Source organism: Lactuca serriola, chromosome 6 (assembly GCF_051521515.1).
Source record: "Lactuca serriola cultivar US96UC23 chromosome 6, Lser_US96UC23_V15, whole genome shotgun sequence".
NCBI classification, from domain to species: domain Eukaryota; kingdom Viridiplantae; phylum Streptophyta; class Magnoliopsida; order Asterales; family Asteraceae; genus Lactuca; species Lactuca serriola.
The window spans coordinates 131,131,534-131,158,467 of NC_136413.1; the positions used below are offsets into that span (position 1 = coordinate 131,131,534).

At 31.8% G+C, this 26,934-nt stretch overlaps 1 protein-coding gene and 1 pseudogene across 1 annotated transcript; one reads left to right on the plus strand and one right to left on the minus strand.

Annotated features, from left to right (window-relative positions):
- The window catches only part of LOC145060161 (uncharacterized), a 55,581-nt pseudogene extending 33,235 nt beyond the window's left edge, over positions 1-22,346 (minus strand).
- On the plus strand, positions 2,635-5,785 carry LOC145056828 (zinc finger (CCCH-type) family protein / D111/G-patch domain-containing protein). Its single transcript, XM_079004554.1, has 4 exons — positions 2,635-2,834; positions 3,425-3,754; positions 3,844-3,904; positions 4,616-5,785. Exons 1-4 carry the CDS (start codon positions 2,706-2,708, stop codon positions 5,602-5,604), a joined length of 1,509 nt encoding a protein of 502 aa, XP_078860680.1. The 5' UTR covers positions 2,635-2,705; the 3' UTR covers positions 5,605-5,785.
- Positions 22,347-26,934: the final 4,588 nt, after the last annotated feature.

Consider the following 26,934-nt stretch of genomic DNA (forward strand, 5'->3'; position numbering starts at 1 on the left):
ACGAATATGTCTCACCTCAACGTACAAAATATCTGAAAGAAACTCAAATCATATATGATCAGATGATGTAATTAAGCAATCTCTATCGGTACATAACGTAAAAACTACAACGATATATCCGATTAAAAATTAAATCAGCTCAGATTCGAAATAAATATCTCAAACTACTTAACAAAAATCCGATGAAATAACTCCAATAAATATTTGAAACTTGATAATCTTGATAATGAACTCCGATTAAACAACATCAAAACGAAGATAATAAGTGTAATTTCAAACAAATTATAAAAAGCAATAATCTTGTTAATGAACTCCGATCTATCCGATTCAAACGAGATACATACCTGATCAAATCGGCGGAAACTGAATACGAATTAGAAAACTGAAACACAAATGCGAAACTTCACGATTAATGGAATGAATACGTATAATTGCTAACGAGTTATATAAAGAAAATAATCTTGATAATGAATTCCTCATATCCGATTCAAACGAGATAAAGATATCATCAAATTGGAAACTGATAACAACGACCAGGTAAGTTCTATGTAAAAAAGTTTCTTATTTACTTAATGAAAATGGACACACGAATTTTTTTTTAATTTAAACATGTTAGATAAATGATTGACTGAGAATGATTCCTCCATTCTTAACCTTTTTTTTCTCAATTGAACCTACCTCTCTCTCTCTCTCTCTCTCTCTCTATATATATATATATATATATATATATATATAAAGTTAGGATCATATATAACCTATAATTATTGTGTGAATGTATGACAAATTCTTAACCAATCATTTCATATAATAAATTTTATTAACTAATTAATTACGTACTAAAATTGTAAGCCTATTATTATGGAAACCAAGTCCCTAATTATGGAAGTGAAATTATATCCTTATAATATAATATATTTGTTTTGGCCGTTGCATTGATTTGTATAACAGGGTGAAACCAAGTCAGACTCAAATCTTCTATTCTTGAGAACAACATGCACAAATTGGATTAATAGCTTTTAAGGATCTGCAATTCGATAATCAAAAGGAATGGTTGCTATCCAAATTCTTTAAGAATGCATAATATGATAATCTAAGAATGGATAATACGATATTATTTAAAAGATACATATATTTTTCATAATGTTTATTAATTATTTTTCTAGTCATTTCTAAGTTATTCAAAGAAAAGGAGAAATAAAAGTCGTTATTGAGTTCTTCCATTTTTTTGTTGTGATATTCTTTCAAAAATGGACATCACAAAGAAATCTTATTCTTTGAGCATGTATTACCAATTTTATAGAATGAAACAAGATATCATATTTTGATTTGTAATAATTTTTATATGATTCTCAGTAGAATCTATCAATTCTGCAGTAAGAATATTCTTATTATTTATAATATATTCGGTCATATTCTTTAATAATGTTGAATTCATATAAAATCTATTTTATAGAACATGAATTCTTTAAGAATGTTTAATTCTAAAAGAATGTTGATACAATAATCAACGAAATTAACCAAAAGAATGAATGTATTCTTAAAGAACGTACAATATGCAAGATTTATTATATCGGATTCTTTAAGAATGCGTTTTTTTTTTTTCAAAAATGTTAATTTTATTATTAAAGAATATTAGTTATGAACTTGTAATCCGTGTTTTATTCTTCAAGAATGAAAATGATAAAAATAAAAATTTGAAGAATGAAAATGATAAAAATAAATATTTAATTGTGTCCTCTAGAAATAGTTCAAATCAATCTCCAAGAAATCGGTTAGGAAAGTTAATTTTCAAAAGTATTAATTTGTATTCTTAAAGATTACATAAAAAATAATCAATAAATCAACCAAAAGAATCAACGTATTCTTAAAAAATTTCAATATTTTGAGTTTCTTATACAATATTCTTAAAGAATTCATAAACAACAAACAAGAATCAAATTAAAAAAAAAAAATGTAGACGGTACCAACCATGATATCGTAGGATATAGTAGTTAATTTAAAATGTAAAAATACTTAGTTTGATTTTTTGAAATATAATTCAAATTGCATTCAATAATACCGTCACTTTCCATAAATTATTAATTATTGTTATGGCATCTGACTAATTTATTATTATAATTAATGAAATGTAATGATATGGTATATGCTATCCCATGTTAATATCATGTATCCTAGAATCATAACCCTTCATTTTTTTTAATCAAGTGGATAAGAATTGTTCTTACATTCACACAATAATTGTAGTTCACATTTAATCATAGCCCTATATATATATATATATATATATATATATATATATATATATATATATATATATATATATATATATATATATATATATATATATATATATATATATATATATAAATGAAAGTTTTTTTGCCACATGTCAATCTCTCATGAGTTTTTGACACTTGTCATTTTGTAGTATTTTTGAAATATATATTATCCACTTGTCAATTTTTGATTTGTTTCAATTTTTAAAATTAAAATTATATATATGTAAAGTATTAAATACGTTAATTCCTTTCTTATTTTAAAGTTGTACATTAAAAAATATTTTCAGTTTACACTTTAGTTTAATATTTTATTTTTTTTAAATCAACCCGTATAATACACGGGTCTCACACCTAGCTGGATATCAAATCCCAGGAAATCAAAGCCTATTCCATCTTCCAAGGACGGGTTTTCTTGTTAGAACGATAATGGCCGACGATGCTGAAAGAAGGCTTCTTGAAGATCAGCTGGAGCTTCAACTACAAGAACAAAGAGAATCAATCGTTGCTCTTGATGAAGCCCTAGCGTCCGACCCCCAAAATCCCGAAATCCTTGAGGTATTATACACAATCGCCTTGATTTTAACCTTCTTACCAGATTATTTTCTGTAACGAAGTTTATATCTTTTGATTTAGCGTGAGTTTTTGTTAAATTGATATTTTATTTCATAAAAGATCTAATGATGATTTTGCCTCGAGCCGATGCTGAGGCTACTGAATGTTATAAATTGACATGGAACTGGTGTTCCTATAATGATAGGAGCTCACACCTTAAGAATTAGAGGTTTGCGAGTTTAACTCCGAGGGGAATATAATTACATGTTTAGATGGTTTCAGAAATTGTTGTGAACTGAGTATTCTTAGTGCACATTCTTTTCATCAACATAGCGAATTCGTTGCATTTCATCCTTAGAATCTTACAATAGAACTTGGAGGATGAGAATTAACTGCATACCCCAACAGAAATTCGTTTATCTTCTAACAATTCTGTAGAACCCTATTCCAATTGAAACACCCTAACAAGAATATCCAATTCTTCACTAATACCTCTCCATTTTTGTAGCAATCAACTGGGTCTTGACTCTTTCCATTGTGCTATATTGTCTTGAGAAATTACCACTTGTATCATTTTGGTTTTGTTAAATTAGGTTCATGCAGAGCTTCTTCAAGCTATCAAAGATGCAGAAGAGGGGCTGTTTGTCCTGAAACGGGCTCGATTGTTACAAGAAGTTGACATTTTACAGAAGACAAAAGAAGGTGATAAAGGGTTAAATCAAAATCCTCTTGATTCCAAACATAAAGAAGCGGAAGCTGATGATACGAATCAATCCAAAGAAGTAGAAGTGGAATATTCCATTGGATCAAAATGTAGATTCCGCCACTCTGATGGACGATGGTATAACGGTTTAATTGTTGCATTGGAAGGTTGTAATGATGCAAAAGTTTGTTTCTTGACTCCAACATCAGAGAACCAATTGGTATTTGTAGACTTGTAGTTTTCTCCCTCTTAGTACCAATTCTGGCCTTCATTGTTGGATAACCGGTTGCAAAGCTACTTTTCTTTCAGATGTGCAAGTTCTTCTTACAACAACGATGTCGATTTGGTTCAAAATGTCGCTCTTCACATGGTTCGTGTATTCTCTTTCTTTATTCTCATTATTAACTCCTGGATGGATAAAGTGTCTGAATGGGTAATGATGATGTGTCTTGTACACATAACAAAAAAAGTTTCTTTTTTGGACCGAATGAACTGTCTGCATCAATCTTGATGATGTGTCTTGTACTAAAAAAAAAGTTACCTTTTTGGACTGAATGAACTGTCTGAATCTGAATCTTGATGATGTGTCTTGTACTAAAAAAAAAGTTACCTTTTTGGACTGAATGAACTGTCTGAATCTGAATCTTGATGATGTGTCTTGTACACATGAAAAAAAAGTTCTTAATCTGAATCTTGATGACGTGTCTTGTACACATAAAAAAAAGTTACTTTTTTGGACTAAATGAACTGTCTAAATCAATCTTGATGATGTCTTGTACCCATAAAAAAGTTGCTTTTTTGGACTGAATGAATTATCTGAATCTGAATCTTGATGATGTGCCTTGTACACAAAATAAAAATAAAAAAAGGTAACTTTTTTGGATCAAATGAATTATTTGAATCTGAATCTTGATGATGTGTCTTGTACACAAATAAAAAGGTTATCTTTTTGGACTGAGTGAACTGTCTAATCTTGAATCTTGAATCTTGAATCTTGAATCTTAAATCTTGAATCTTGAATCTTGAATCTTAACTCTTGAATCTTGAATCTTGAATCTTGAATCTTGGTTTTCGTATTCAGGCATCGATCTACCTCTCTCATCATTAAAAAAATATACACCCACAAAATGGAATCAATCATTGGTGGGGTCCAACGTATGGGCAACCTCCGAGGGTAAAATCGGAATTTGGCGCGAAGCCGAACTCGAGTCATGGGATGATGAACTTGGGTCAGGCCGGGTAGTTTTCCGGGACGATGGGGCCGCTTCAAATGTCGGAATCGAATCTTTATCTTTATCTGAATACGCCCAAATGAGCGATGAATACAACACCGATTCATATTCAGAATCAGATTCAGATTATGAAAATGAAGACACCTCAGAAGGATTAGGATTAGGGTTAGGGTTAGGGTTTCTTGAAAGTTCAAATCTTCAAAGAGGGATACAAACAGAAACCGCGATTTTTGCAAAATGGGAAAATCACACGAGAGGAATGGCGTCTAAAATGATGGCTAACATGGGTTTTCGCGAAGGGATGGGTTTAGGGGTCAATGGTCAAGGAAGAGTTGACCCGATTTCGGTCAAAGTTCTACCTCCAAAAAAGTCTCTTGACTATGCATTAGAATCGGTTCAAAATAAAGATTCTCTAGAGAAGAAACGGAGTAGAGGTGGGAAGAGAAAGCGGGATAAGAAGTTTGCGGCGGCAGTTAGGGCGGCAAAGGAGGTGGAGGAGCCGGTTTCGGATATTTTTAGTTTGATAAACACGCAGTTGGCCGGAAAAGAAGGGTTTTCCGGGAAGAAAGTGGCGGAGAAGAAGGATGTTCCGGCGGGGAAGAATGGTGAGAGGCGGGCATTGGTGGCGTTTGATGATGAGGTGAAGGAGTTGAGGGGGAGAGTTGAGAAATTGGAGGAAATGGCGAGGCGGAATAAGAAAGAGAAGGTGGTTTATGAGGCGGCGGTTAGGAAACTTGATGAGACTAGGCGGAGTTTGGCGGCGGTTGAGGCGGCTCAGGCGTCTGCTTCTAATGCGGTTGCTAGTAAAGAAAAGGAGAAGAGATGGCTTAAGTTTTGATGTGTGTTTTGGGATTGTTTGTAATTTGAATATGTCTGAAAAAGAATATTTGGGTTGTTTAAGTTAAGAGGGGATTTGTTAATTTTATGAAAATGACCATTTTGCCCTTGTCGACCTCCGGGATAATTGGCTTTTGGGGATTGTGATTGTCTATGTTTTGGGCATGGATGTTTTTATGACATTATGTTTTCATCTTGTTTTTAGTATTTGTGAGGTTATTTGGTTTAACATTAACATTTCACAATGGAAAATTCTTTAAAATTTTGAGGTTTCTAGGTGGAACAAAACTGAAAGTTGGTTATTATTTAATAAAGTTGTTTTAATTATGTTGTCAATGTCATTATCAAATCAATAGTCAAACAAGTAAAAGGTTAAAGGTTGCAAGTTTCATGTCATTGTCAAATTAATAGTCATAATTTACGTTGACATGATTTCACATAAAGAATTTTCCATAAAATTTTAGTGGTTGTTTTTACATTGTTGGTATCAATATAAACATGGTATCACAATGCAGTTATAACATGGCTGTTTTTCCACTTAATAAATTGATGCATTAATAAATTGATGCATGATCCATATGTATTGAATTTTATGTGGATGAATCACATTCAATAAAAGATATATATTTATTTCGTTATATTATAACTTTTAAAGGTTTTTTGGGCCCAAATTTATATTAGCTCATTCACTTTTAATGTATTTTTAACCCATTTCAAATTAGACCCATGTTAAATGGAAAATCTAAATCTTGTTAAGTCTTGTCAAGGTTCAATTTCAAGTTCAAGTTCAACTTAACACTCCAATCTTCTTCATCAATTATTGAGACTGCATCTCCACTTAATAACTTAATTGACTCCAACCTAATAATTTTTCTTGAAAGATTATAACATAATCGAATCTCTTCCATTTAACAACCAAATATTTTAAATTTGTGATCTATTCGATGAATTCTACAAACCAAACACACTTTAATATTTCTTAGGCCTTCCGGTATGGAAGGATTATCACGCGTCAAAGGATGAGCTGACACACTTTTCCACGCATGAACACCACCCCAGGGGCGTGTAGGTTGTTTGAAAGTTATTCAAACGTGTTTTTGGTCAAAAGTTCAAAAATATCATTCCACTTCATTAAAAGTTATCTAAATGTGTTGTTTGGAAACACGACCATTTAAACCCTATAATCCTTACCATCAAAAGTTCAAAAATATTATTCCACTTCATTAAAAGTTATCAAAATACGTTGTTTTGAAACACGACCATTTAAACCATATAATCCTTATCTGACACTGTCAGCTGCCTATAAATACCCATTATTACTTCCCAATCAAGTCAGACTACTGCAGAGCCTTTTCAGGTGATTTCCTACCATTTCTAATGTTTTCCGATGATTTATGAAGATCTAAAGAATAAAGATTACGACTTGACCAGTTAGTTTAGTTTATTCATTTAACTTTACAATCTTTAATTTTATAATTTCATATTTTTTAGCCATGTTTGGCTAAAAACCTAGTTTTCAGTTTTGCACAACCTATAGCTTTTTATATAATTAATCATTAGATTTGGTTTTTAGTTTGTGTTTTTATCTAAGTGGTTTCAAGTTTTTCTTTCATAAATGTTTGATCTTTAATCCTTTTTAGACTGATTACCCGAATTAGGATTAATTCATTCTAGTTAAGTAGTTGTTAAAATCCATAATTGTTTTAATAAATTGGTAATAAGTAACAAGTATCATATTGGTACCGCATTTAGATTTAATTTTGATATAAACTAAAAATCACATTTTACGCTTCCGAACTTATGAGAAATACTCCCTCCATCCCATATTAATAGTTCATGTTTCATTTTTGGTTTGTCCCAAAATTATATCCTACTTCTAAAAATAAATTCCATTTTTTGCCAAAATACCCCTCATTATTAATTAAATTACCATGGAATTAAATGCAACAAAAGGGTAAGACTATCATTTCATTTAATAAAGTTAGTGATAATTAATGTTTTCTTAATATGTGTGTGTGTGTTTTTTTTTGTCTGTGGACAATACTTTTGGGACGGAGCGAGTATTGAATATTACTGAATTTTACACATGTCATAATGTTGTTTTTCTAATTTATTATGAGATTGTTTGATTATGTTTGTAAAAGTTCGGATTAACTCAAAATGCTAGTTTTTGTTAATTAATTTGGTAAAATAGAACTTGCTAGGTCTTATTAATAGTTTTCAGTACCAACTTAGATAGAATGCATCTTAAACAACCATATATTGATTAATGAATAATTAGGAGAGTCGCAACAGAACTGAAACATCGTTTAATATTGTTTTTACTTGAGTTTATTTAACTATAATTTTTAGTTTTTATTTTTATACAAAAAAACCCATTTTAATATTTTATGTTTTTTTAAATAGTATTGCTTTATGCAAAAAGACATTGACTTTTATGTTGTGTCATTGAGGATTCGACCATGCCTCAGTGTGCTATCATTTAGTGCAATTGAGCAGTGAAATACTTTTATGTATGTGTAAACGATGCACTTAACAATCCATTTTCCACTATACACTTTAAAATGTATTAGAACATAGGGTTATTTATTTGTTGGCCTTGACAACCACCGGCCTCTCGAAGCATTATGACGAGTGTATATGTTTGTGTATGTACAAGATGATTTAGGCCTTGAGATTGGCTTTAAAAGCTCAGCTCCATAAAGTTGTTTGTGCATTCTTTATCATGTTATTTTTGTTTCTTCATATTTTTGTCTCTATACAGAGTCTTGGGTGCTTCAAATTGTCTCGCATACATCGATTGCTCTTTATCTCAACAAGTAAGTTTTGTTCTTATTCTCTTTAAGGCTTTCAATTATTGTTAATTTAAACAACAACAACAACAACAACACAAAAACAAAATGGCGACCTAGTTTTTTTTCTTTTCTTTTCTACTTCTTTTCTCGTCATGAAAGCTCAACTCTTTGAAACATGCATGAGTAGTGCATTTGTTTCTCTATGTAGACGATGATTCAAGACTTCAGATTGTGTCTAAAACCTCATATTCTTAAACTTTTCTGCATGATTTATGTTATTGTACTTCTTTTCCATGGTGTTGACTCCGCATAAGATAATCAAGTCCTTCACATTGTTTTTCAACTGTAGACACTATCTACCCTTAACAAGTAAGGTTAGTTTTTTGTACCTTTAAATTTTGTTTCTCTTGTTGTGTAAACTAGAGTGACATAACTAGTAAGGGATTTAGATTTCTTACCCTTCTCTTACTATCTATTTCTTTTGTATTCACATTTATCTATGTAAGAAACCATTTGAAGATTGAGCCTAGATTGAAATAGACCAATTATTTTCAGAAGGATTTGTGCCTTATTGGGATTTTGGTTCAAAAATAATTTCATAAACTTAAAAAATATGGCAACGGAAGACTTTAATTTTGAAGTAACATAAACATTTTATACCTACCAAGGATCTTCTTGCAAGTTATAGAAAGATTTAAACACCAACCAAAGAAGTAGTTAAGAAATAACAACATTTGTAGTCTTTTGGGTCCTCTTGGGAGGCCTGGAAGTTGATGAAGAATGTGGAACCTTTGAGACACCAACAATGACTCAACTTGATGTAGATGCTAGTCCAAAACTCTTAAACTCTTAAGCTTAAAGTTCATAACCAAAGTATGAACTTCAAGAGAGTATAAATGCAAGTAATCTCCAAGTCTTCAAAGCAAAACTAGAGAGAAGAAGAGGAACTTTCGGCTATATGCCTCAAGGAAGGAATGATCACTCTTGCCAAATGCAAGCCCTCTTATTTATATACATAAGGTGAAGTTATTAACCATTAGTCATTAGCACTTTAAGCAAACTTGTCCCCATTGTCATAAACATGTCTCACATATCTTTAAAGTATGATTAGACAAGTCATACACATCTTTTTTTTATGCATATCTCGAAAATTAGATAAAGAAGAAGAAAGTTAGTTTAAATTTTATAAACTCAAGGTTTATAAAATATAAACTTTGTCTTTTAAGTAAAAGACAAAAGGTATTCAACTAGTCCAAAAAGTTGTGCATGACTTATTAATTCATACCATATGAAATAATATAATGTTATTTGCTAATGAAAATAATTATTTCAATGAAACAAATAATTTCCAATTTAATTATAAGAGTTTTATTGAATATTTATTAAAATCAATTTCTAATAAATAATAAATTGTATCAAGTTGTTGTTAGTGTAACCCGTTAGTATTATATGTTATTTAGCAATATTACTTTAATATGACTCTTGAGAATACTAGATCTATCATGCCTTTGTTTGTCCATTGAGTTGTTTTCTGTAAAACACTATTTAGCATTTCAAATTGACAATGTGGGGTTGAAATGGAAATTTGTTTTCCATTTTGGTTAGTCCTACCTTTTTCGGACTATGAATCGTAGTTTTTTGAACATGTTTTCCTATTTTGGCATGCCTTGCTGATCTGATCTTCTAGAAGATGTTTTTAGGTGGTCAACGAATGTTGCCTTTTTTGTAATTACGTTTTCTTCCGCTTTCATCAAAGATGTGTTTTTAAGAACAACATGGTTATTTATGGGATATCCGGTTGGGTTGACAACCTTTCAAATTCAGTTGGGTCATGCGTCAATACAGCGTGCAAAACATTATAGGTGAACAAAAGGGAGGGTATGGACACGCTACAAGGTAAGACCAAACTTTAACTCATTCAATTTTTTGTCAGTTTTGATACAAAATAAATAGTTTTTTTTTTTTCCGATGAAATTGTTGGTTGTGTTAGACCTTTTTTTAGAGATGCATCAATTTAGATTACATATGTTATGAAACCTTTTTATATGTTTATTGGTTCTTAGGTGGTGACATTGCATTAGAAAATTCATTTTCTATACGTTTTTATATGATTCGACATAGAGCAACCAATTTAAAATTGACAAAATTCTAATATATTGCATGTTTGATTGTCAAAGGAATTGGATTGCGAAGGAGGAGTAATGAAAACCTTGAATGGTGGTATCTGTAGGTTTATGTCATAATTGAATTATGTAAACTTTGATAATCACACGTGTCATATAATGCATTTTATGTCGGATTTTGCAAACCAACATACCTTGATTTCTTGTCATCTTAGGTTAAGGGAAATCCTTATAAGTGAATTGTGAATGAAGATGAGGTCACGTAGGTATTTTACCATTCCACAACTAATCCATTAGGTTGTGGAAATGGTGTTCACCGATGGATATGTAGTGAAATAGGCAAAAAGAAGAGAGAGAAAGAGAGAAAATGTGTGATCGTTGTTGTTGTTTGCTTCTTATTGGTTGTCTTCATTCGTCTTCGTAGAGACTCCACAGCCAAACTACCGAACATTGGGGTGGTGTTCACGCATCCTTTGGGCTGCAACATAGGCTTTCATACGTGACTTGAGGCTCCATTCTGGATAGCCTTAAGCAAGAAAATTATCAATTTTTGAAATGACATGATATAATTTTGGAGTGTAAAAATCAGTGACCCGACTTTCTTAAATGACCTATGACAGTAAGGCAATTATCAAAATAAAGAAAATGGTGGCGAAAATTCTCTCAATAATGCAGATAAGATATAGAGTTTTCATGCCCCACAAATTTTGGTAGACTTTTTTTTTTTGTGTGTGTGTTGTGGACATGTCTCAAACGATGAAAACCAAGATAGTTGTGTGGTTGTGTTTGTAATGTGCAGGATAGAAGTTGTTATCATGATTTAATGCTCTAACAGTGTTACATGTAATATATGGTTAAATCATTTGAAATATAATGGTACACACTTATGTTGTTATGGACTTATAGTGTCTACGTCTTTCAATATCTAAATAATATATTTATTTGAAATCCAAAAATCACTTTCACAAAATAAAGTTTTCCATGTGCATGTCGATCTGACACTCATGGTCCAATTTAATCATACATGGAAAGGCCAAGATTAATTTAAATACTCTACTACAAAATTGTCATCTTTTAATTTTTAGGTTATGTTTGGCGTACAAAGCTAACCGATGAAAAATGACGTTTGTAAATTAGTAGAAAAGACATAGAAGACAAAAGAAAATATTATTCATTAAAGTTAGCTGGAAGATATAAAAAGACATAAAATGATATTTAAAAGAATGTGGTTCCTTAATAACTTTAAGGGGTAAATTTGAAAAAAATTAAAAAAAAACTCTTAAAATACTAGTGTAAATAGCCGTATAAAAAGTTATGTTATAAGCTATTTTTTGGTTTACTAAACATTACAACTTAAAAAAATCGAAAAATAAATTAATTTATCAGTTAGCCGTGACACAGCAAACATAACCTTAGAGGCATATTTATAAAGTAATAATTATCATATCCATATATCAAATATTGTGACATCAGCCCACTTGGTTACGACAGATATTTTAACTAACAACTAATTAAGAGGTTATGGATTCAATCAGTGACAAAGAAAAAAATATATTTACCATTTCAAAAAAAAAAATCTTTCTTATAAAAGCATCTCAATAAAATCTTTTTGTCATGCCTTTTACCATTTTGATTCACCATTTATTATCATTTAATATATATTACATCTTAAATTTTAATTAAGTTTTAAATATTTATTTTTTCTTTACTAATTAATCACTTCTATTAACTATTCATATTTTATTTACGAAAAATAAATTTATATTAATTATATGATATTTTTCGGTTGTTCTCGATTTGTAAATAACATTTTCAAACTTTTCAGCTTTTGGAAATTAATTACGAAACCTTAAATATATTGTTTGAAATTTAAAACGATCGCCTCCAAAATTAATGTCAGTAACTTTATCTTATTTATTTAATAGTCTATCGTAGCAAATCAAAATTATTTTTGTCAAATGTTATGTTTTCATTGCATTTGACACATATCATTTTTAAGATTTTTAAATTTTTTCTCGCTTGTCATTTTATTAAATTTTATAATATATTTAAATATAATAATTATAATAAATGTAATAATAGTATATCAATTTCATTAATGTAACTTTCCTTTTAATTCTTAAATTTCTAAATTGAATCCAATTATTTTTTTGTTTATTTATTTAAATTTAAAAGAGAAACGAAAAAGATTAAAAACAAAAAATTAAACATTACATTTTAATAATTCAATTTCCTTATAAATTCAAACTTCCCAAATTTTTAAATCTTCATATGTATTTTTTTTTCTTTTAAGAATAAAATCGTGTAGTATACAGGCTTTACAACTAGTCTACACTAATAAATGAAAATCATTTTGACACATGTTACTTCCTCAAGACGTCTGACACATGTAATTATGTAAGATTTTTGAATTACTGAAATTGTTCATGTCATTATGTGGTATTTTTTATATTTTATTAATAAATATTAATTAATTCCACTAATTAATACATCTGTTATATATGTAAAATATTTATTGTATTAAATGTGTAAATCAACATTGTAATTATTAAAACATTTATTATTTATGGTAAATATATTTTTCTCCATAAAATGAATATATTAATGAATAATTTGTGTTTTTCTCACACTAAAATTATTTATTAGGAATTGTTTTACTGGATGAATTAAAATAATGAAATGTTAAATAATAATATTGTAAAATTTGAGATATAATAGTTTTAATGGTGGGTTTTAGGATTTTAATTTTTTGTAGTTAATTCGCTTTTTGCTGTATTTTATCTATCTATAATCTTTATCTTTTATATGTTACATGACAATTAAGTTGTATATATAATTTATATTTTATAAATTTAATACAATTACAAACAAATAAAAGAAATGTGAATTTGCAGTTTATGCTTATGTCATGTAAAAACACTTTTTGATATATTAACATTATTTTTATATAGTTACACATTTAAATTTAGAATATCTTCAAAATTTACTAATCGAACTTTTAAAATTTTATAATATTTTTCATTATAATTTTATTTCATGAATTATTATTGTTTTAAATATACAAGTACGATATAAATTCAAACGACCCAAAAGACATGCATAAACATAGAAAATTATATTGTGATAAAATAAAATTCAATGTTATGTCCATTATTATAAGACTCTAGTTTTGCTAAGTATTTTATCTATCTATAATATATATTTTTATATGTTTATGACAATTAAGTTGTATATATATAACTTTTAGTTAATACAATTATAAACAAAGAAAAAAATGTGAATTTGCAGTTTAGGCTTAGGTCATGTAAAAACACATTTTGATATATTAACATTATTTTTATATAGCTACATGTTTAAATTTATAATATCTTCATTTTACTAATTTCACTTTTAAATTTTTTTTTTACATTTTTTCATTATAAGTTTATTACATGAATTATTATTGTTATAAAGATACAAACACCATATGAATTCAAATGGTTCTAAAGACAAGTGCAAAATAGAAAATCATATTTGAATAAAAGAAAATTCAATGTTATGTTCACCATTTCAAATTGTAATTGTTTATATACAAGTCAATTTAGTTTAATTGTCATCTATTTTTTATATTTAACGTATTATAAAATATTGTTTATATCGTATCACTTTTTATATCGCATAACCAAGACATTTTCTTATAAATTATTTTAACTATTATATATCAACTGTAGATAACCCTCCACAACAGCAATTAACATCTTTAAATAATTATACATATGTTGTCGGTGACAATGAAAATGTGAATCCAAATATATTTCGTGGATATCAGTGTTGGATTAAGGTGTCTAAGCTCATAACTAAATTTGTATTAATTTGTAATTAGAAACAAAGTTCTTTTTGGGTTGCTCTCGTAACCAGAAATAGCTATAAATGATATTAGGTGTGTGTGTGTGTGTGAGAGAGAGAGAGAACTTATTAGATTATTATGTGATTAATAATTCAAATGGAAATTGTGATACATGATTTGTTAATATATTATATGATTAATATATTAATTAGAAATAGATAATTCATTTACTAATTGTAATTGTTCAATAGTTGACAAAAGAGTCAACTTTAGAAAGGTCCATAGCATGAACGGTTTTGTGGAGCTCTTTTGGGCTTCCAAAAGTCTCTTGGTTGCATATAAGGAAAAAAAATTAAATTAGGAATTAAGTTTATTATTCAATTATTCAAAATGGATTTATTTGCAAGTTACTTAAACTATAAATAGGACCCATTGGCTCCATAATTTCATAGATTTTACCTTACACAAGATAGAGAAATAAAATTCCCTCATCTCTCCTTTCTCCTCTCCATGCTAGGGTTTTTAGGGTTTTAGGTGTGAACCATTAGAGACATCATACTTTTGGTGCTAGCTTCCAAAATCAAGAAGGATTCAAAGATATTATTTACTAATACAATATCAAGGTATGTAATCTAACCTAATTAGTTAATTTGATTATACTTAGGGTTCTTAAAAGTTCCATAGTATGTTGTTATTAATTGTAAAGACATAGATCCTTAGGTTGCATGTACCCTTAAGTGTTAAGATATTTTCCGCAAGTATATTGATTTTTGTAACCTTAAAATTCTATCGGTGGTATCAAATCCATATCTTAAAATTATATGTGCATAATTGATGAAACCAAAAAATTGTTAAAATCACAAATTTAACTAATGCCACAACGTGAGCAATCCTCTGCCACGTCGTGGGATTTGGATGATCACATAAAATCAGAATTTTACTGTCGTATTCAAATGATAGGATAATTGCTAGTATTTAATTTTATTTTAAGTGTATAAAATCTGAATTTAATAACTAGGTAATTTGAAATCCTAAAATTTGAATAAAAGGAATATTATAAATGTAACGATCGAGTTTCAGGTACTCTTCAATATCTGGATTTAGTTTTAAGAAGTTTGCATTTTTGGTCACTGTTACGATGGGCGTAACATGGAGTACGTTGGGTGCACTCCCTTAATTTGGACGTGAGGGTTAGTGGCGTACATCAGGCGTATGTAAGCAGACCACAAACCCTAATTTTTAGGTTTTTCCCCCTATTTAACTGTCATTATGGATCTTGAGGTTGCCCCCTCATCAACCTCCTTCCCTCTAAAGACTACCCACGAAACCCTATCCTTTCCTTATGTTTTTTTGAGTTTTGCTAGTAAACTTTTGGTGTTTTGTGCATTGTGAAGAAGTAGGAGCTTGGTGATCAAGCATTGGTTGGAGTGGAGCTTGAAGATCCAGAATCTTCACCATCTTGGCATGTCTTAGAAGGTATAAAGTTTCAAGCTTGTTAATTCATCTCTTAGATCTAGCTTGTTTAGAGTTCTTGGCATATTTTGGTCCCTTGAGTTGTTTCTTGTGAGTATAATCTACTCCAGAAGCTCAAGATGGTAGATCTTAGTGTTCTTTAGGTCCCTTGTGCATAAAAATGGTAGCTTTATAATTTTTACTCAACCATGCAAGGCTTGATGTTCATTTCATGAGATTAGGGTGTTAAAATTGGGTTTTGGGGCTTATTAAGCCATGCATAAGCTTAAAGCTTCCGAATTTATGGATTAAGACATTGTTTCGGAGTAGATCTGAAGTTTGGACGAAAGAGTCTTAAGGGATTAAGCCATCCATACGAGGATTGGTTCATAGACCAGTACGTCGGGCGTACTTCTATATACGTTGCGTGTACTGGGTTCGAACCCCATATTTTGGTCGGTGTGAGTACACATGGCATACAATTTCGGTATGCTCAGCATACTCCCAAATATGGGTTTAGAAGGTTTGGGCCATTTTGGCTTTCGGTTGCTTTTCGTTTAGGCCACAATTATTTGGGCCGATTAAGGGGAAGGGTAAAATGGTCTTTTACCCTAGGAGTTGGGTTTAATGAATTAGATTCTCGGTTATGGTTTATAACCTAATTATTAATTAGGGTTTTATTTTATTGATTAGTGCATGGATTCTCCAGTTCAGCAGCCCGAACATCTATTTGTTTATCAACAGATTGAGGTGAGTTTGCTTACTATACTATATGATACTAGGGTTTGTATGTGCTTGTTGTCTTTGTGACTCTTGTTGCATGCATGTATGCATGTTTTCTATATGTATATGGTGTGAAATAGACCTGGGTGAAATAGACATGTAGGGTTGACAAAATACCAATTGAGTTGAAATAGACTTGGGGGTGAAATAAACCTGATGGTGAAATAGACTCGGTACAGCCTTGAGCAGACATGTGAGTTGAAGTAGACTCGGGGGTGAAATAGACCTGGTACAGCCTTGAGCTGACGTATATGTATGGTATACAATATTTTGGGGAACTCACTAAGCTTTGTGCTTATGGTTTTCAATTCATATTTCAGGTACTTCCAGTTCGAAGGGGAAGAGCTCAAGATGATCGCATCACACACACCATGATTTCCCGCCTTATTTAAACCTGATGTGTTTTTGGATGATTGTTGACATACTGTGATTTCCCTTATGATTTTTATAAACATGTTTGGTTAATGGTGTTATTAACACAAAAAAATGAAATTTTGGTTATAAATTTTCGGGACGTTACAATAAAAGGTAATTATCCAATTATAAGATAACTGAATGGAGTTATCCTTAACAGATTTTAATATTTAATTTAATTAATGTTAACCTAAAGATAAATATTAAATCCATAATTTATTTAAATGATTTAATTAAGAAGTATGGATAAATCATTAATTGGTTTAAAGATTAATTAATTAATATTTAATTTAAAATTAATTTTAAGCCTTGACGATTAAAAATGTTTAAAATACACCCTATACATATGTATAAGAACTTTAATACAATATGTATAACAAAAGTTAGTAGAATCAATAGTAGGCCTCATTCACGAAGCCACACTCTAAGAGAGGTATAAGGAAACGTCCTATAAAATGACCGTTGAATGGGTGTCCTTTTCACCCACCGCTTCTTTGTATGGTGGAGGGTCGTTAGCCGAACGGGTTTGATAGGAAAAATATAATTAAAAGTATGTTAGAACAAATCCCGAGATGATGAATGCGGAATATCAAGAACAATCAAGAATCAATCACCATAATATGCAAGTAATCTGATAAAGGGTTTTCGTATATTGATTATCTCATGAACGCACCGATTAAAACCCTAATCCGGTAAAAAGCTTACACCAAAAGTAAACCTAATGATTATTTATAGGGAACAATAAATATCTACCATAAATATAAAATAAATGCCTAATATAAAACCAATGCCTTAGAAGAGCTCGATTAAGAACTTCTACTATAAAGGAACCATAGGAAATCATAAAATGATTAACCCTAAAAAGGCTTCCCTAAATAACCAAATATGCCAAATCAGTTTCAATATCTCAAATACTCAACAATCTCCCCCTAGATGTTGAAACTGATGAAGATGACGATTTCCGATCTTCTTGGCATTTCTCCCCCTCGACTGGCGAAGTATAACCTGTGTCAGGATCAGAGCTTTCATCCTCTGTGGAAGTCGAATTCTCCCACTTGATTGGACTATGATTGGGTTGGTTTGGAGTTGTATGCTCCCCCTCGCTTGGACCTTATGAGTTGATGATGGAATTGGATTCTCCCCTTCGAAATACATTTCAGTTGTCTTTGGTGCTGATGAAATCTCCCCTTTGAACATTGAGCCATTGTTTGGAGAGTCATCGGAGAATTGACCTCCTGTCGGTTTAGGAGGTTCACTTTCCATTTCTTTGGCAGCTTCATTTATGATCTTTTTGAGATTGTCGATTTTGTTGTCAGCTGCTTTCGCTTCTGAGTGTGCTGCTTTCTCTAGCTCATCAAATAGACGAATGTACTCTTCAAACAAGTTGGATATTGGAACCGAGACTTGTCCTGATTCAGGAAATATTTCCCCCAAGGCACTTTTGCTCCTTTGAATTTTATTCATGTAATTATCCTCAAAGGTTACATAATATGTTTCTTCAATTCGTTTGGAGCGTTTGTTCAAAACTCTGTATGCCTTTGAAGTGAGCGAATACCCAAGAAAAATTCCCTCATCAGCTTTGACATAAAACTTATTGCGGTTCTCTTTTGAATTAAAGATGAAACACCTTGAACCGAACACGTGGAAAAATTTAACATTAGGCTTTCGATTGTTCAGAATCTCATATGGAGTGATTGAGAATCTTTTGTTAAGCAAGGATCGGTTCTGAGTGTAGCACACAGTTGCATCACATAGGGAACAGTTTCATCTTTCAACAATCCCATTTTTTTGTGGAGTATAAGGGGCCGAGAAGTTGTGAGATATCCCCTTTTTCAGTCAGAAAATCCTCAAACTCTTTATTCTTGAATTCCAGCCCGTTGTCGCTTCTAATGTTTCTCACCAGCTTCCTCAGCTGTACTTTCACTTGCTTGATGAACGTCTTCAAATTGGGCGTCACATCTGATTTCTGTTTAAGAAAGAAAACCCAGGTGAAGCATGAAAAATCATCTACAATGACAAGAATGAACTTACTACCACCGAGGATTTCGATAGCCGAAGGTCCACACAAGTCAATGTGCAGAAGTTCAAGAGCTTCAACTATCTTTGTGTTGATTCGTGTGGGATGGCTCTTTCTGCTTTGTTTTCCCATCTCACACGCTGCACATAGATGTTCCTTATCAAACTTGAGAAGAGGAAGTCCTCGAACGTTGTCACCAAGCACCAACTTATTAATGTCTTTGAAGTTCAGGTGTGATAGGCGTCGATGCCACAACCAGCTTTCATCAGTGTTTGCCTTTGATAACAAGCATATTGCTAGTTTTCCTCGAATTGGGTTGAGATTCAAAGGACACATCTCTCCCTTGCGTTCAGACTTCAACAAAACCTTTTTGGATTGCTTCTCAATTATTTCAGAGCCCTCATCATCAAATGAAACCTTTAAGCCTGTTCCCACAACTAATTGTGACACACTGATGAGGTTATGCTGCAATCCTTCCACATACGCTACTTTTTGAATCGAGAAGTCTCCGTTGGTTATCATACCATATCCTTTGATTGTCCCATATGAGTTATTGCCATACTTCACACATCCACCATCCTTTAGGGACCGAAACTCCCTCGGCTCTTCCTTCCTTCCTGTCATGTGACGTGAGCAGCCACTGTCTATATACAATTCATCATCGAACTGCTCGTCACTTATCACCTGCAAATTCAAGCAGATTTAGGAACCCAAAGTTTCTTAGGTCCTTGTGAGTTTTTCACAGAAAAGAGAATTATAGTAGAAACATCAACCAAATAAGTTCTTTTTATTAGAGTGGATTGATCTTTTCTTTTGATGGTATACACCTTGATTTTGGTTTTATCTTGTTTAAATTTTAGTGTATTCGATGGTGTGTTGTTAGATGGTTTTGGTGTTTTCTTTTGAATTCTAGGGTTAGCTGACTTTTTCTTATTATTGATATCAAAATCAGAATCAAGATTTCCCTTTCCTTTGATGTCCTTCACTGAATTGAATTTTCTTTAGGATTTGGATGGACCGAAACTAGACTTTTGACCGAAACTTGACTTTCGGTTCTGAGTGCTGATGTTGGAACCGAAAGTAGACGATTGGTTGTTAGCTTTGACGTTTGGACCGAAACTAGACATTCGGTTCTGAGCTTTGGAGTAGTAGGAATTTAGACTGAAATTTTCTTTTCCTTTTAGCTTTTCCTTTCCTTTGTCAATTGATTCTTTCTCAGGAGGTACATAGTTGGGATTTTGAGATTGCCAATAACATTTTCGCACATTCAGATTTTTATTGTATCTTTGATTTCTTTGGCGTTTCTGTTCAGCTAACTCCTTCTGAGATTTTTGAATGTTAAAACTTGATTTTGGCTTTTTTTTGAGTTTTGGTTGTCTTAAATGGAACACATGGTTCTCTCATTGGTTCTTCAGGGATTTCTTTTGTTCAACTTGTGCTTGGTTTGTCGAAACTAGAGGGTTTGTTGATAGGTTGAACAATGTATCTTCCGTTAACTCTCCATGAAGTTTGCTTAGATAAGCCAATGGTTTCGTCTGCGTTGTCAATAGGGGCTGACCAGAAGTAATCGTCGCACCCTTCAACATTGTCTTTGCCAACTAAGATTTTTAACTCTGCCGTTTGTTTTGCAGTGACTCCTGTAACAACATAGACTTGATTCGACACAGTTTGAACCTTATTATAAACCATTGCTTTCTCCTTAAGTTTCTATGGCTTGTTATTTGACAGGCGAGCGTATTCCACCGAATTTTAAGAAATGAGGGGTTTCTCATTTTCGGTTTCGCTCTTCATGAACTCAGAGCAATCAACCACGTCTTCAACTGAAATTTCGCTCATATCACTTTCTTCATCAAATTCAGACGTATTTTCTATGTTCATTTTATTTTCTGAAATTAATTTAGCATTGGACAAGTCAAATGATTGAATGGTTTCAGACTTAATTTTTAACCTATCATTTTCATCTAAAAGATTTTTTAGCATACATTTATGTTCTTTAGAGTCAATGAAGGTCTCTATTTTATCCAGTCCAATTTTGTAAGTGTTGGATGTCTCTTATGAGGACACTATTGATTCACACTCAGCAATGACCTCATCCTCCTTAAATTCAAGGAAGGGTAAGATCATCTTATGAATCTTTTTCCCTATTTCACAACTTAAATGCAATTGAGCAATATTAGTATATAAGCGCTTAGCAATTAAACAAAAAACATTCCTTTGTTTCAAAAAATTTAAATTGTCTCGTTGCAAATAAATACTTTCATCCCTAGCCCTAGTTAACTCCGCCTCCTTCATCTCAATCCACATCCTTCTCTCCTCACTTTTTGAAGACACCCTGCTGAGTTGGTCAGTTAGGTTAGAATTCGCTAAGCAAGTTTGCATGAGACTACCACTTAAGTTAGAAAATTTAAATTTTAATTCATTTAATTCTTATTTATAATTTGTTACTGGAACTTTAAGTTATTCAAGGATAGAGTGTACCTTTTTGATCAGCCGATCACAGTCGTTGATCTTCTCGCTCACGGGCTTGGCTGTAAAGCATTTGTCCTCAGTTTGGTTCGGCTCCTTATTTGGACTTTCGGTTAATCCACCAGCTGTGACCATCAAACATCTTCCTGCCGAACTTGCATCCTTTGCCACATAAGCTTTTCCATGAGTGGGGTTTGCATCCTTTGCCACATAAGCTTTTCCATGAGTGGGCTTTCTCACCTCTTCATCTTCATAATCGGTTGACCAAACTTTAACGCCACCGAACTCATCTTCTTCTGTATTTTCCTGCACAATCAAGGCATTCATAGAACTGTTAGAAGCCTTCTTTTTCTTGATCTCTTCCAACTTTTGCATGTAGTACGCCTCATTGTCTTCACCGTCTCTTTTCTCAGTCATTTTCCTCAGCATGCAATCTTTGGCTAAGTGGTTCTTGCCGTGACAGTAATTGCAGTCGAACCCAGAGTCTCCTTTAAGCTTGTTCTCCTTCTTGTCATCATCCTTTTGAGAAGTAATTTTCGGTTCATCTTTCACCTTCTCAGAACTGTAACTTCCCTGCCAGTTTCGGTTCTTATTGACAGGAAATTTTCTTCGTGCAAACTTCTTTGGATTGGTGACCATCATAGCATATTCTTCGCTTGTAAGGTCACACTCAGATATATCCGACTCCTCTCCTTCTTCTGCAATATTCTTTCCTTTTGAGACAAGGGCCAACGATCCCACACCAGAAACAACTTTCGCCTCCTTGGTTACCACACTTTCATGGGACTTAAGTATTCCCACAAGTTTCACTAGTGAGTAAGATTTAAACTGTTCGTGAGCTTTCACTGTTGAAACCACAACATCCATTATGGTCTCAGACCGTTCATGAAGGTTACCTTCTGCTCGATCAACTTTCTTTTTATTCCATGCTTGATCATCTTACTTAGGAGATGATTAAATTGATCGAAAGTTTGTATTAATTTTTCTTCTGGTTTCTGTTCGAAAACTTCAAATTCGGAGAGAAGCAGGGTTTGAATGGAGTGTTCTAGATCTTCATCGGTTGAGTAAAGTTCTTTTAACCTATCCCAGATTTCTTCACATTGCTTAGCAACTTGTCCTTCTCATCTTGTGGCATCTTGTCTTCGTCTGCCACCAACTTGTTATATTCTTTTTGATTCTTAACAGTTGTGTTTGTTCCAGAATGAACGAACGACCCAAGCATGATGGCTTCCCAGATGAGATAACCATTATCTTCAGATCTGACCACATAATCTTCAAATTAGTGTGCCCATACTTCATAGTGTTGAGTGCAAAGAATGGGAATCCAGGTAGTGGATCCAATATTGTTAGAGATGTTGATGGGATTAGTTTGAGAATCTTCGAAAGACATGGTGAGCCGCTAGAATCAGACTTGTAACTTGAGATTAGGGTTTTATCAAAAAAAAGAGTTATCGTTGACAGGACGAAGACGACTTCTTTTATATTCGATAAAAGCGGAAACCCTAAAGAATTCTTAACACAGAAGGAATGTGTATTGATCACACTATCTCCTGCTCTAATACCAATTGTTAGAACAAATCCCGAGATGACGAATGTGGAATATCAAGAACAATCAAGAATCAATCACCATAATATGCAAGTAATCTGATAAAGGGTTTTTGTATATTGATTATCTCATGAACGTACAGAGAAAAACCCTAATTTGGTAAAAAGCCTACACCAAAAGTAAACCAAATTATTATTTATAGGGAACAATAAATATCTACCATAAATATAAAATAAATGCCTAATATAAAACCAATGCCTTAGAAGAGCTCGATTAAGAACTTCTACTGTAAAGGCACCGTAGGGAATCATAAAATGATTAACCCTAAAAAGGCTTCCCTAAATAACCAAATATGCCAAATCAGTTTCAATATCTCAAATAATCAACAAAGTATAATGATATAAAGTACTAGAACCATCTAAAATCCCAATCTTGTTACCTAGAAAAAAAAAAGTGAAATCGTATACTAATAAATGAAAACGCACATTGTTTCTTTATGAGTCGTTAATGGAGTGTGTGTGGTTAACTGGGACACTAATGTGGGACTATAAAGATGAAATGATGAAATAACTCGTGTTTATGATTGTTGATGGAGCATGTGTGGTGAAACGACACATTAATGGGAGATCATAAATCGAGCGGGGGTGTTTGAGCGGTTTTGAATGGTTATTCACATCTTAATTGTGATCATCAGCATCCCAATTATAACTGGTAAGAGCATAATCTGAGATTGAACATGAAATTAATGTTTCAATGAAGTTCTTAAAAGATATACGAGTTTCGTGTGGTTGAAATTAATGAAATGATTAACCCTACCTAAAATAGATTTTTGATATAACTATGACATCCCTCTTCATATTACAAAACGAAAATATGGATCCTAGACTTAATTTAAATTTGGGTTAATAATTAAGGATGAAAATCAACTTGAATTTTTTTTCTCTTTTCCCAATTTTAGATGTCTGATCAAGATAAAAATGGTGTTCTTTGTTCTTATGAAAATATTTTTCTTCAATATTCTGGAGATGTCTTCCACATTATGATCAAGGTGAAAATTTCTCCCCTTCCTTGGGAAATGGTGGAATTGGACATCGTCCTTCTTCAACTCTTCCACCTCCTTCTCTAGTGACTCTCCCAATGTCACATTTTCCTCAAGTTGAAAGATGTGATACTACTCAAGTCTTATTAACATGTAAACACAAATATGGAAACTTTTGTTGGATTAGGTGTCTAAGCCCATAACTATTTTGGTATGTACTTGACCCAATTGTGAGCATGATCCTTTTGGGTTGCCTTCACCATACCAACTGATAGGATGAACTAAGGAGAAAAAGGATTAATTATGATTTATTAATATATTATATGAATAATATATTAAAAGAGAAATCATATTGTTTAATTAATATTAGTAAAGAATTAATAAGAATTAATTTTGTGGCTAAAAGAGATTAATTAAATAAAGGGGACTTATATTGCAATTATATGATAGTTGCAATTGGGCCATGGATTCCTAATGGGAAGGGGATTGGACGAAATCTTTAGGAAGCCCATATGGATTTCGTTCAAGGGCTTTCTAGGGGAACTTCATCGGTTGCTTAAGGCCTAAGTAGAGAATTAGGGTTTCATCTGAAACCCTAGCAGCCCACACAAGTATAAAGGGACCCCTAAGTCTCCCAAAAACGTGGCCAACACTTCTCTAGTAGATCTTGGACGTTTTTGGTGCTCCTCCTCCTTCTCCTAATTCATTTTGTTGCTCATGGTGTTTGTGACTCCATTAGAGGTGCAACATTTGAGGCACTAAGCTTTCAAAGGTCAAGATAAGAGGAATTGAGATTGTTATTACTACATAACAATCAAGGTAATATCTAAACCCTTTTATTATGATAATATTGATTATTATATGCTAGATCTAGGGTTTATGAGCTTTGGATGATTATTGCATGTTCATTAGACAAACTAGATCCAAAGCTTTAGGGTTTGCATGTACACCATAGGATTGATGTAGTGCTCATAACCCATCAGTGGTATTAGAGCCTAGGTTGTTTATCTAATGTATTTAATGCTATGTTTGATCATTCAAAGATGAAAAATTTTCGTTTTTGGGTTCTGACCAGGCTCACGACGTGAGCTCTGTTCTGACAGCAGATTTCAGAATGTTTGCAATATTTTGATTTGGATAATTAGCATAATTTTTTTTTCAGATAAAATCCGATTTTTATTGATATTTTGTGATTATCCATGCCAAAATAGTAGATAATTGTAAATCAATTAGATAATAATTACCTTATATGATAAACTTGATTTATTTGAATTAATTGATTTGAATTATCTTGTAAGGAAATCGGATTAGGTCAAATTTAGATAATCACTAATTATTTGATTAATTGAATTATTTGTAATTTGATATAGGAAGTTTTGAAAAGTTTCAAAACTTGCCCTCAAGTTTTGGAATTTAAAATTTTGATTAAAAGTTTAATTTTGAAATATTTAAATTCTAATCCCTAAAGTTTTGAAAAGTTTCAAAATTTGTCCTCAAGTTTTGGAATTTAAAAATTAATTAAAAGGTATTAATTTTGAAAATATTCAATTCTAAACCCTAGAATTTTGAAAAGTTCAAATTACACCCTTATGGTTTTATTAAATTAATTAAGTGTATAATTAAAAAAGAGTTGATAAATCCATAATGATATGGTTTATATTTAATTAAATTAAAAGTACAATTTTCTTAAATTAGACCACATAGTATTTTTAAAAGTGTAAAATACACCTTATACTATATAAAATTAAAAGTCTAATATATTATATATGTATAAGTAAAGAGTCAATCTGTCACACCCCAAAACCAAGAACGGCGGAAACGTTCTGGGGCGGAGGACGTTATCTACAGTATCACAACACAGTATAATAGTAAACAAGTAAACAACATCATCCATTGCATTAAATATATAATTTTAATACAAGTGTGTTCTGTAGTATATAAGACACCAAAACATGAATCAAAATATAAGATGAGTCTTGTATGCGCTCCATCTTCTCAAAAACTGGCATTGGTACTTGTCTACTGATGACCTGAGAATACAAGTTATTTTGAAAGAGTTTATCAACATTAAAGCTGGTGAGTTCATACATATTTAGTGTCTATGTATGTATCAAAATGTTTGAAATAGTGTTTGAAGTACGAATTTGTAAACGTTTGTAGTAAAAGTATGAATATGTTTGTAAGTGTTTGTAAAAGTTTGTAATTCCTAGAAAACCCTATATTTTCTACTAAAAGTAGCCTTCTACCAAGGCACAACTGTTTTGTATGCTTGTTTCTTGTGAAAGTGTGTAATTTTCCTAAGTGTAACTATCATTATAAAAATATAGTTTGTACATTATTGTTTAAGTGAATTAATCACCAAATAAATGTAAAGGGTAAATTAATGTAGTATTGTAGTGTTGTAATATAGGAACTAATGCTGTACTAACTACCTTAAACCGGATTTATGTCAAGGTATTATGTGATTAATTGTACCATACTATTGACTATGAAACACAACAATGAAAGTCGTCAAAAGGTATGACATTTGGCACCCAAAGGCCTGCCGGTCCCACTGTAGCTAGAAGTAAGGTGGAGGATAGTCAATCCAGTATAGATCTATACGCAAACTCACGCTCTCCCTCCAAGAGATTCTGGTTACAACTCGGTCCATGATGATGAAGGCATGCTCCGATACAGTGGATCACATTGATGTTATAGTATACCTGTATATGTAATGTATGTACTTGTGTAATGAATGTATAGTTTCTCATCATAGTATCGTTGTATATGTTCTCATCCTAGTATAGCTGTATAAGTTCTCGTCATAGTATAGTTGTATATGTTCTCATCATAGTATAGTTGTATATGTTCTCATAGTAGTAAGTAAT

Bases quoted from the DNA above. Each gene is read 5' to 3' on its own strand.
- LOC145056828 (XM_079004554.1), top strand. From the start codon at position 2,706: ATGGCCGACGATGCTGAAAGAAGGCTTCTTGAAGATCAGCTGGAGCTT. The intron at 2,835-3,424 runs GTATTATACACA...TTGTTAAATTAG, and splicing joins AAAATCCCGAAATCCTTGAG to GTTCATGCAGAGCTTCTTCA. The intron at 3,905-4,615 runs GTTCGTGTATTC...TTTCGTATTCAG, and splicing joins AAAATGTCGCTCTTCACATG to GCATCGATCTACCTCTCTCA.